The sequence below is a fragment of the Pristis pectinata genome, chromosome 17, assembly GCF_009764475.1.
Source record: "Pristis pectinata isolate sPriPec2 chromosome 17, sPriPec2.1.pri, whole genome shotgun sequence".
In the NCBI taxonomy this organism is placed as follows: Eukaryota; Metazoa; Chordata; class Chondrichthyes; order Rhinopristiformes; family Pristidae; genus Pristis; species Pristis pectinata.
The window spans coordinates 11,662,544-11,674,731 of NC_067421.1; the positions used below are offsets into that span (position 1 = coordinate 11,662,544).

General features: G+C 39.5%; 1 protein-coding gene across 3 annotated transcripts in view; it reads left to right on the plus strand.

Annotated features, from left to right (window-relative positions):
• osbp2b (oxysterol binding protein 2b) overlaps positions 1 to 12,188 on the plus strand; it is a 279,746-nt gene that overhangs the window by 25,418 nt on the left and 242,140 nt on the right. For all 3 annotated transcript variants that reach the window (XM_052031996.1, XM_052031993.1, XM_052031992.1), the window contains exon 2: positions 7,105 to 7,313. In XM_052031996.1, the coding sequence (XP_051887956.1) occupies positions 7,105 to 7,313 (209 nt within the window). The remainder of the gene's footprint in view (positions 1 to 7,104; positions 7,314 to 12,188) is intronic.

Sequence of the window (12,188 nt, forward strand, 5' to 3'; positions counted from 1 at the left end):
CAAGTCATTCTAGAAGCATTATTGGGAGCCAGAGGGTAGCTTGGGAAAGAGTTGATCCCATTGGGTACCAAAGGGTTAATCTGTGTGTGGAGCCAGGGGGTGTGGGTGAGGTCCAAAGTAAATACTTCTTGTCTGTATTCACCAAGGAGAAGGACATGAAGAATAGGGAGTTTGGGGAGTGATAGTCTGGGGCACGTAACTATTAAGAAGGTGGAGGTGTCAATGTCTTGGAATGCATAAGGATGCATAAATCCCCAGGGCTAGATGAGCTCTATCCCAGCATGTAATGGGAAACGAGAAAAGTTAGCTGGGGCCCTGACAGATTTTTGCATCTTCGTCAGCCACAAAGTATCAGAAGACATGAGGATAGCTAATCTTGTTCCCTTATTCAAAAAAAGCAGTAGGGATAAACCAGGAAACTGGACTGGTGAGCCTTGCATCATTACAAAGGAAATTATTGAAAAAAATTTAAGGGTCAGGATTTATGTTCACTTGGAAAGGCGAGGACTGATTAGGGGAGTCTGTATGTCGAATTCATTAGCACAAAGTGGGAGAAGACATTGTGAAGCCAAATGGCCTGTTTCTTTGATGCAAGTACTATGGAACTTACTATTAAATGAAGTCTTTGCCACTCAACCTCTGCAATCACATCGAGCATTTTTCAGCAGTCATGGAGTGATATGTGTGCTTTCACTCAGTGTCAACGTTCTAATGGGCTTTGACGCAGCTATGTTCCAAGATGGCCTCAACAGTTAGGTCCTAGAATTCCCACCCTATTTGTACTGTTTGTATAAGGAAGCTGAATGTATGAAGAATGATAGATTGCTCACTTGGCGCTGCCCACTCTTTTATTGCAGTATCCATTTCATCATTTCTTTCTGACCAGGAACTTTATAACCATTCAAATATACTTGATCCCTGTTTTAGATTTGTCCTTTTTGAAGTACCGTGTATACAGTGCCTAATTCCAGCTGAATTTTGCATTTCAAAAATAAAATTGGAAATGAATTTGAATACTTCATTGCAATGAGTAATGTGGGAATTAGGAGATAGTGTGAGAAAGGCACTCTCTTTATAAAAATGGTTGCTATTGGCTGCGGCCAGTTTTGCATTTTGCTTTGTGTTGCAGTTCATGATTTTTATTTTGCTGCAATGGTGTACATTCACCTTTCATCTGCAATATGGTGCATAAAACTATCTTTTTTGAATTGATTATGAGCTGAGTTAGCTCTCATCCTTGTTCTGTGCCAATGCCGATCTCCAACAATCATTTAACAGGGCTGCGCCGGTGCTGAATGTGTGCTGTCTACTGTTTGTTGAAATGAAGCCATCCTCTTTAAGGATTTGCTAGATAACCTGTTCATTGTTGGAAATGGGATAACCAAGTTATCTAATTCTACTAGTTTGGCAAAAACCTGACATTGAACTAAAAAGTAAGATTTTTTTCTGGCAAACCAATTTAATGGTGTGCATTATCCATGCTGTTGAACAAAAGGATTTAAACTGGTGAATAAATGCCAAATGTATGGAGTAATCCTCATTTTGAGTTTCATAGTTGATTCTTCCTCTGAATTGACAAGCATAAAACTCATCATCCAGAAACAACAATTCATGTTTCAGATCTTTCGTCAGAACTGAGAAAAGTTAGAAATAAAGTAAAAATTTTAGTTGCAGAGAAAGGGAAGTGGGGTGAGGGGCAGTGATGAGAGAACAAAGGGAAGGTTTGTGATAGGATGGAGACCAGGAGGGAATAAATGGTAAGTGTGATTCTGGCATAAAGGAGATGATGAAAGCTAGTGAATAACAAAAGAATGTCTGAAGAAGCAGGAGGAAACGACTGAAATCTGAAATACAGAAGAGATCCTTCTCATTTAAAAAAAAAGAATGCTGGAAATGTGAGCCTGGATCTTGGGATGCAATGAGATCCCTGAGGAGAATGCTTGGAATACAAAAAGGTTGAATACGTTGAAGTTATTATTAGTAATAATAATGGATGGATCTGAAATGTGGGCAGTAGCATTTTAATTGTAATCTATATGGAATAAACTGAAGCCAGAGATATTGCTAAGGAAAGAGATGTGGCTTTGGAAGAGGGTTTTGGTTAAGTACGTTATCAAAAACAAGACAGGATGCAGAAAGCAATGAAAACGAACAAGGGAAGAAACAAACAGAAATCCCATCACAGAACAGAGAGTTGCTTCATGGTGGGCACTCATGGAAGAGAAGTAGCATGGATGCTGGGTCAAAATCCTGGCAATCTACCTAACAGCACTGTGGGAGTATGTTAAATGATAAGGATAACAGCAGTACGGATCTTTCACCTGCTCATGGGCAATTAGAAATGGATAATAATATTTGCATTGCTATCAATGTCCATATCCAGGTACATTTTTGTTTAAGATGTCAAAATTAACTAGTCCATTGTGCACTGCACGATGCTTAGTTTTGCCTTCCAGACCTTCAGAGACTACATTGATATGAAAGGAAACCAGTTAGATAAAAGTCCCAGGTTTGGTGGCCGTTCAGTTTTTTTCTGCTGCAGTAGGGTATATTAAACTTCATCTGTAATGTGGTGCACATGGCTTGCTTTTGGCTTTTAGATACTGGATGCATGCAGTACCCTAAAGGAGCTGCTTAAGTAACATTGCAAGCGAGAGAGAGTGTCATTTCATGACTTTGATAAAGTCTACTGTTTACCCAGCATTTATTAACAACAATCACTGTTGTCTAGCTGGATCACTTGGTTTCATACTTCTCTATCCAGTTATGGGCTAAAGACTGATGTCTCCCGGACCGGATGAGGTGCATCCCCGGGTTCTGAAGGATGTGGCTTTAGAGATAGCGGAGGCATTGGTGACAATTTTCCAGGAATCAATAGACTCCAGCATGGTTCCTGACGACTGGAGGGTCGCAAATGTAGTTCCGCTGTATAAGAAGGATGGGAGGCAGCATAAAGGAAATTACAGACCTATTAGTCTGACGTCAGTGGTGGGAAAGTTATTGGAATCGATCCTCAAGGATGGGGTTATGGAATACCCGGAGGTGCAAGGCAAGATAGGTCCTAGCCAACGTGGTTTTGTGAAGGGAAGATCCTGCCTGACCAACCTATTGGAGTTTTTTGAAGAAATCACAGGTAAGGTGGATAAGGGAGAGGTGGTAGATGTTGTGTATTTAGACTTTCAAAAGGCCTTCGACAAGGTGCCGCATAAGAGACTGATTAATAAGATGAGAAGTCATGGAATTACAGGTAAGATAACAGAATGGGTGGAGCGTTGGCTGGTTGGCAGGAAGCAAAGGGTGGGAATAAAAGGATCTTGTTCTGGTTGGCTACCGGTTACTAGTGGTGTTCCGCAGGGGTCGGTGTTGGGGCCGCTTCTTTTTACCTTGTACATTAACGATTTGGATGATGGAGTAAATGGTTTTGTGGCTAAGTTTGCAGATGACACCAAGATAGGTGGAGGAGTAGGGAGTATTGAGGAGACAGGAAGGTTGCAGAGAGACCTAGATTGTTTAGGAGAATGGGCAAGGAAATGGCAGATGAGATTCAATGTTGAGAAATGTGCAGTTGTACACTTTGGAAACAGAAATAATCGGGCAGATTATTATCTAGAAGGAGAGAAAATCCAAAGTACAGAGGTACAAAGGGACTTGGGGGTACTCGTGCAGGATACCTTAAAGGTTAACCACCAGGTCAGATCGGTGGTAAAGAAAGTGAATGCTATATTGGCATTCATTTCGAGAGATATAGTGTATAAAAGTAAGGAAGTGTTGATGAGGCTCTACGGGGCACTAGTGAGGCCTCATTTGGAATACTGTGCACAGTTTTGGGCCTCATATCTTAGGAAAGATGTGCTGATGTTGGAGAGGGTTCAGAGGAGATTTATGAGGATGATTCCCAGAATGAAAGGGCTTACGTATGATGAGCGTTTGTCGGCTCTTGGACTGTACTCACTGGAGTACAGAAGAATGAGAGGGGACCTCATAGGGACATTTAAAATGTTGAAAGGACTGGACAGAGTAGATGTGGCTAGGCTGTTTTCCTTGGTGGGTGAGTCCAGGACCAGAGGGCACAATCTTAGAATTAGAGGGTACAGGTTTAAAACAGATGAGGAGAAATTTCTTCAGCCAGAGGGTGGTGAATTTTTGGAATTCCTTGCCAGGTACAGCAGTGGAGGCCAGATCATTGGAGGCATTTAAGGAAGAGATTAGACATATATCTAAATAGTCAGGGTATCAAGGGATATGGGGATAAGGCTGGAAATTGGGGTTAGAATAGTGTGTTTTTTTTCACCTGCACCCCCCCCCCCCCCAATTTCTTTCTCTTTTTTCCCTTTTCCATGGAGCAGACTCAATGGGCTGAATGGCCTACTTCTGCTCCCTGGTGTTGTGATCTATAGCCAGAGAATAATCTCCTCTTCCAGTTCCTGAGCTGTTACTACTGGTGTCCTCCGGAGATCTCTCTTTGGCCTACTTCCTATTTCTCATCCACATGATGCCCTTCTGACATGACCCAAAAACATGGATGGCACATTTTTGAATACGCTTTGAATATGGTGCTCTCTCCCTTGAACCAAACCAATATCTCTAAATCGGCAGACTTCACGTCCATTGTTCAATGATGTAATAGGAGAAATTTCTTCCTTTTGATTCCTGGCAGCGACTGTCTTTTGTCACTGCCACAAACTCTGTTGCCTAGTTACCAGTGACATTCCTGACCAAGAATGAACCAGATTATCTGCATTGTTGTTATGATATTTGATGTCAGTTTGAACTCTGGAGCTCACATCTGACCCATTACTAAGACTGATTATTTCCACCTCCTGTGACGCTGTTCATCTCTGACACTGCCTCAGCTCACCTGCTACTGAAATCTATTTTCTTGTTTTTTGTTACCTCTGGACTGCTGTCACGCAGGACTTCTCTGTTCTATCCTCCATTTTCCACCTCCCGCATCCCAACTTGCACCATGTGTTGTTCATCTATCATCCTTGTCCTTGTGGACCTACATTAGCTCCTAGTTAAACAACACTTGTGTTTTAAAGTTCTCATGGAATATGACAAGTTATCAACCTAAAATGTCAACTCTTGTTTTTCTCGCTGAAGATGTTGTCTGAGCCATTGGGTAGTTCCTGATTTTTATTTTACATTTTAAATGTCCAGCATCTTCTGCAAGTCATCTTTTAAAAATTGTTGTCCTTGTTTTCAGTTCTTCCATGCCATATCTGTGTTCTCTTCTGACTCCCAAAATATCTGGGTTTTTCTTAGCGCCCCTGATTTCAATTACTCTTACAATGGTGACCAACTCCATAAACTCAAGTTTGCTTCATAAAGTTCTGCCTATCTACCTGGTTTCTAGTTTTTGTTTTTTTTGCCTCTCATTGTCTTTGTTCCTTTACAACATTATTTAAAATCTTTTGCTTTGACCAGACTATCATTTATCTTTGTATATCCTTTAGTTCTGTATCAAATTTTGTTGGCTATTCCTCCTTGAAAAGCCTTGTGACATTTTACCACGTTAAAGACTCTAGTTCAGTATAGGTTTGTCATTGAGCATCTTTAACTTAAGAGCATCCCAAAGCACTTTGCTGAATTGAAGTGTGTAAGTGCAATCACTGTTTTGATGTAAGAAACCTGGCAGTCACTGTGCAGAGTTAAGGTTTCACAAACAAGTGAAATAACCAGGTGATCTATTTTGGGTGGTAGTTAAGCCATATATCTCGTCCAAAATTGCCTTGTTCTAAATCAAGTAGTGCAGTGCCTCCCTAAGGAGGAGGATGTCAGCTTGTTTAACAAACCACCTGATATTCAGTACTGCTGACAACATTGCATTCTAATTTTGCAGAACTTGAGTGTCTGCCAGAGTTATCTTCTGAAGTTTCCAAAACAGTGCTTAAAGCCATGATATTTTGAGTTGGGCCAGATTTATATTGCTTAAGTTAAAATTTCTACTATAGAGTGCCACATCTGACAAAACAAAATTCCCTCAACTTTGAACAAGCAAAACAGCCAAGACACTGCTGAATTAATGCAATGGGATTTGTGCATGTAATACAACTTGGAGGTGATAGTAACTTGTGTTGATTTCAATGTAAGTTATACAATAAATTAGTCTGATCATAGCTTTTTATCAAGTGGAGAGTGAATCTGTTCTTTATAGCTGATGGGTAAAGGCAACCATTTTTTCTAGTATATTGCTCTGTGACATCTCTCAATGCTTCACCACGTCACCGCGGTGGAAAACTCCTGAATGACAAATAATCTGATTTGGTTAAGGGGGAAATTGTAGCATACATTTTTATTTTATAATAATTTAATGCATTGGTCAAGAAAACTGCATCAATAATGCAGTACATCCTCTTGAATGCCAGCCAAGATTGTGCTGTATTCGCTGGGTGTTAGGAGACTTGGTAGCAATCCTGTACGTCATCTGATGATGAATTTATCTTGATTTGACCTAAGCCATGCTAATAGTGCAGCCGGTTATGAACAATAATGATCTGTAATTATTTTAAGATTGTGTGTGTTGTCGTCAGACTGTTTATAGAAAAGATGTTGAGTTGGAAGGGATGAGACACTGGATGGAGGGAGCAAACCACATCAAAGAATGCAAGTGAAATTAATCATGAAATGAATACAATAGTTCCTTCACTCGGCCTTTTGTCAATATTACATATCAATGTGATAATCAGGTAATTAAACATGTAAACCAAAAGCTTTTGGGTTCAACAGACCTTCTGTACTGAGTGCATGGTGGTAGGAGTGATATAACTTCCTTTAGTACTGCTGGATAAATAATGGTCTTGTTCAGTGTTTCATCTTTGAAAATTCATACATGTGCTTTGGATAAGGATGGATGGCTCTGCACTTGACTTTAAAATTAGTTTCTCCTTCTGTTGTGTGGTTGAATAATTCAGCTGCAGGGAGCTGTGAAGAAACAAAATAATAATGGGTCTCTTGCAATGAAAACAAACTTGTGGAGGATAGCCTGCTGATTATAAATGTCGGAATGGAGGTCAATAAAATCACTATGTTCCTATGTAATGCTCTTGAGCATTATTGGTATGACTATTCACCAAGCCTTTTATTGTTTTGTTATTTTTCCAGGACGCAGGCTGAGATGGCACACACGTGCAGAGGCACCATTAACCTAGCAACTGCCCACATCGATGTAGAGGATGCCTGCATCATTGTGCTCTCAGATAGTGGGCGCACATACTACCTGAAGTCGAGCTCCGAGGTGGAGAGACAATGCTGGGTGACGGCACTTGAACTGGCCAAGTCCAAAGCTATTCGGATGATGAGCAATCAGTCAGGTAGCACCTGTGTAGGATGCCTAATATATGTTGCTAACTTCTACTTTATGATGTTGTTGTCTTGGATTCACTTCGCACCAGAGATAAATAGATAACTCTGACACATTCAATGTGAATATGGTAGTAACTGAGATTTTACACTTGTGTAAACCTATGATATTTGCGTTCACGAAATCCCTTCACACAATACTGGACTTCAGTTGCAACTCTTGTGTTGTAGCTAGGTGGGGGTGTGGTGGTATGGTGAGGAGTGAGATGTAACTGAACTCCAGTGCATGGAGGAATCCCTTTAGAATGAGAGCAACTTTACAGCTAAGCTGTCTGTTTTATCCCAGCTAAGCTGTCTGTCTTATCCGTGCATGTATCTCTTTACAAGAAATCACTTTGAATTGGACTGTTGTCGTTAAAGATTGGTAAGTGATAGTTCCAAAGTTTGAAATTTAGAGTGGGACGGAGTGAGAATTGTTTCTGGGAGTTGTGACAGAATCAAGAAATGTAAGGATTGTGACTGACTTTTTCCTTGAGATATGACAAGGCCTCATTTATTGTTCAGCCTTAGTTAACCTGAGAATGCAGTGCTGGTCTTCTGTAGCTCTTGTGATGTTCTTGGGGTGATGGTGCTTCCACAATAGTGTCAGGAATGCAATTTTGTCTCACTGTTGCAGTATTAAAGCAGGACGAACTGCTGCATGCCTCTGTTAGAATGGTTTACAGTCACAAATAATCAAACATCATAATGTATGGTATATTCATGTATAACTAAACCAGATTTTCAGGAAGGCTGTGATCTGGATTGTTTAAATGGACAAACCCCACAACTTGTGATGAATGAAGAGTAAATATTTCGAAGAGATAATATTTATCACGTCACCCTGGATAATAGCCTACAACCAGAAATCTAAATGCACCCTTTCAGGTCCAGGGTAAAGTTCTAAATCCTTTTGAAAGATTGAATCTAAATGCATTAGTGATTCTATATTAAAATTCCTTAATTCTGGAGTAGTCTTTCCAGATTGGAAGGTAGCAAACATAATACCGCCATGTAGAAAAGGAAGTGAGACAAAATGTGGAATTATAGACCGGATATAATTTATCAGGAAGCCTTCACATTCCCAACTTGTGCCTTATGTTTGGTTCAAAGACTTTGAGGTGTCAGGAGGTGAATCATTTGTGGCAGGACACCCAAGTTCTGACCTGCTGTAGTAGCTACAGTATTTATATGGTCATTCAGTTGAATTTCTGGTCCGTTGTGATCCTCAGCACATTGATGGTGTGGGACTTGGTGAAGTAATGCCGTTAAATGTCACAGATAGCTGTTAACTTGCTTGTAAGATATCCAAGTATATAGGCAGCACCTATGGAGGGAAATAAACAGTCGACCTTTCGGGTCGAGACCTTTCATCAGGACCCTTCATCAGTCCTGATGAAGGGTCCTGATGAAAGGTCTCGACCCGAAAGGTCGACTGTTTATTTCCCTCCATAGATGCTGCCTGACCTGCTGAGTTCCTCCAGCACTCTTTGTGTGTGGCTCCAGATTCCAGCATCTGCAGAATCTCTTGTCTCCACTGTAAGCCTAAGGACTATATTAAAGAAGATTAGTGAATTTAACTGTAATCAACATGGTGGAGTTGCAAAGTTGTGGACATAAAAGAAATTTGGCTAGAAATAGGAGTAGGATCCAAATGTAAAATGAAAATAATAAACACTGGAAACATTAAGCAGGTCCAAGTAACATCAATGGAAAGAGAAACACAGTTGATGTTTCAGGCCCAGGACCCTTAATCAGAACTGGGGAAGAGTTTTTCTCCCTCTTCCCACAGATGCTGACTAACCTGCTGAGTGTTTACAGTATTTTCTGTTTATTGCACATTTTCAGCATCTGTAATTTTCATCTAGAATTCCTGTATTCAAGATGTTCATGCAAGGTAGTGAAAGGAGGGGAGTGGCATTGTTGATTTTAAATAGAATATTGTAGTGCTAGAGACAGAAGATGTCCTGGAATGCTCAAGGACAGAATCTATCTGTTTAGTACTAAGAATTAATAGGGGTGTAATTACTCTGCTAGAACTACTCCGCAGGCTGCCAGCTGGAGGGAAGGCTAATAAGGAGCAATTTGCAGGGGAAATTGCAGAGATGTGCAAAATCAATAGTGAAAGTGGGGGACTTCAACTGTCTAAATCGTAGAATGTTTACAGTATTTGGGGAGATCATGTAGCCCAACGTGTCCACACTGGTTCTCTCCTAGAACAACCCACTAGCCCTTTCTCTGTCACCTTGTAAGTTTTTCCTCCCACCATGTATTTATTCAGTTCCCTCTTGAATGCCACATTGGAACACCACATCTGAAGGCAGTGCATTTCAGATTCCAATCACACATTGGAACATAAACAGCTTCTCCTTGCGTCACTCAGAGTCACAGAGCTGTACAGCACAGACATTGGTCCTTCAGCCCAATGCACCTGTAACAACCGTGATCCCTGTCCACGCTAATCTCACTTATCTGTATTGTGCACATATCCTTCTATTCCCTTCCTATCCATGTCCAAATGCCTTTTAAATGTTGTAATTGCTTCCTCCTCTACCACCTCCTCTGGGGCTTGTTCCATAGAACCATCACCCTGTGTGTATATAATTTAAAAAAAAAGTTGCTCCTCAGATCTGCTTTAAATTTCTCCTCTCTCACCTTAAATCTATGCCCTCTAGTTTTTGACTATCTTGGGAAAAAGACTCTGATTATCAATCTGCTCATCATTGTTTATAAATGCCCAGTAGATGAAACGTCCAGTTCCCTGCCTTGGTCACCTTACAACTGTTTCTCTGTAATTGCTTCTCCGTATCCCATGTATCTCTACCTTTGCTAGAAATTCAACAATCATAAATTGTGTGCTTTGCATATTCGTATAGGATCTTAAATTAGACACGATATCATCTTTCCCTACTTAAACTCTATTTGCCACTGTGTAATTACAGATGTATGGACTGTTTCTAATGGTACACTATGCTTATCAACATGCACAACATTATGAATTTCTAAATAGCCCTCATCTGAACTCTTTTCCTTCACTTTATCTAGATTTTTAAAATAATTTAATTTATCTTTTAATTTGTCTTCATTACTTTTACCTTTTTAGTTCTTCATGAGCTTCAAATAAAATATACCTGATGATGATGATGATGATTATTATTATAAGCACTAGACAAATTTTTCAAGTGTGTTGTCCTGATCTAACTGTGAGACCCTTTTTGTCCCTTCAAAATACACCACTAAAAGTGTGCTGTATGTTGGTGGAATTATGCCCTGTGAGAGTAGTGGGAGTGAAATGATTCATTTCCTTTTCCTTCCCCGCTGACGATGCCCTGATTGCACAACTACATCAATAACTTTCTACTTGAGGTCTAATGATTGTGAACATGAGCTGCTTTCAATCTGTATAATTTCCCTTAATGTTTACTATTTGACATTTTCAGTTTTGTTCTATGGCTGCAAAATCACAAGAATGTTATGAAAAGTTAGGAAGTAGTACCTTTATGGGAAAACAAGTCAAGTGCTTTGGAATTCACATTGGGTTTGTTTAAAATAGACAATATTTTGATAGATGCATTTTTAAAAATTTGGCTTAATACAATTAATTATTCAAATAGGACCCATAAAGATTAATTTAACTTGCCATGACTTGTAAATATCTCTAGGTGGGGCTGCTGTATTGTTGTTGCATAGTATAAATTTTGACATCCAAAAAATATTCCCTGTTTTAGTTGTGAGCCTTTAATTGAGGATGTACTTAGAAAAGATGCTCCCATATTTTTCCATGGTGTGGCAGTTTTGAAGGGCAAAGGCTGCCATTTCTGCACAGCTTGACTTTTATGTTCCTTTCGGCATTCGCTTCATGCAAATTTCGGGATAAGGTCACTAGCTGCCTAGAATCTGCTTTGAACAAAAACATGATAATCACAAAGATTATGCAAAAATCAAGAGAAGTTGTCATTAGCTTGGAAACCTGTCAAATGATGGAGTATCTGAAATATAAATAAAATTGGCAATAAAATTAAACCCCTGAGCCATTTAAGATTTGTGAATGAGATGCTTACAGACAGCTGTAACAAGCAACAGCTGATCTTAATTGTTTTGGGTTCTTCAGTGTGGGAGGTAGGTATTTAACCTAAGCCAGAAATCTAGATACATCTCTATCTCAAAGAATTAGCTTTTTATATATGGCTTAAAACAAAAAGTTGCTTTCAATAGAATTGAGACGCTACAGACAGAACAAGCATCTGGCAAGTAAACCCCTAAAAAAAAATTCATTGTTCACAATATTCACAACCTGTGATAGCCACTAGAGTGTTCAGCTAAAGCACTTTGATCCTCTTTATTACAATGGATGCTTATCCTGTGATGGTAGAACTTGTGGAATTGCAGATAACTTGTTTTCTAAGCATGTTTATTTTGTTAGTTTACTGCACTATGGTTTTGTCATCTGAATATTTAATTTTATTCTGAACTTTTGAGCTTTTGTTTTCATGAATAAATCATTTTTGAATTAATTCAATTATTTGTCATTTATTTTGTGTGTGTGTGTGTGTGTACATCAAACCTACACATTTTTATAAAAATACATAAATTCATTGTCTTGTCACATTTGCTTTTCATCATTGCATATCTGCTTGTTATTGGATCTACTCCACAGTTTGATATCATTGTGGATAAGGGGAGATGATAATAATTAAAGCACCTCAGCGGTGAAACTCTGTATAGCTCATAGATGATGTCGATACTTGAACGTGTCCGAAGTATGCAATCTGCTTGTGTAGCTAAGAGCTAGGAAGACGAATATTCACTTGTAATATAGCTTCTCACATCTGACCATCCCAATGCAA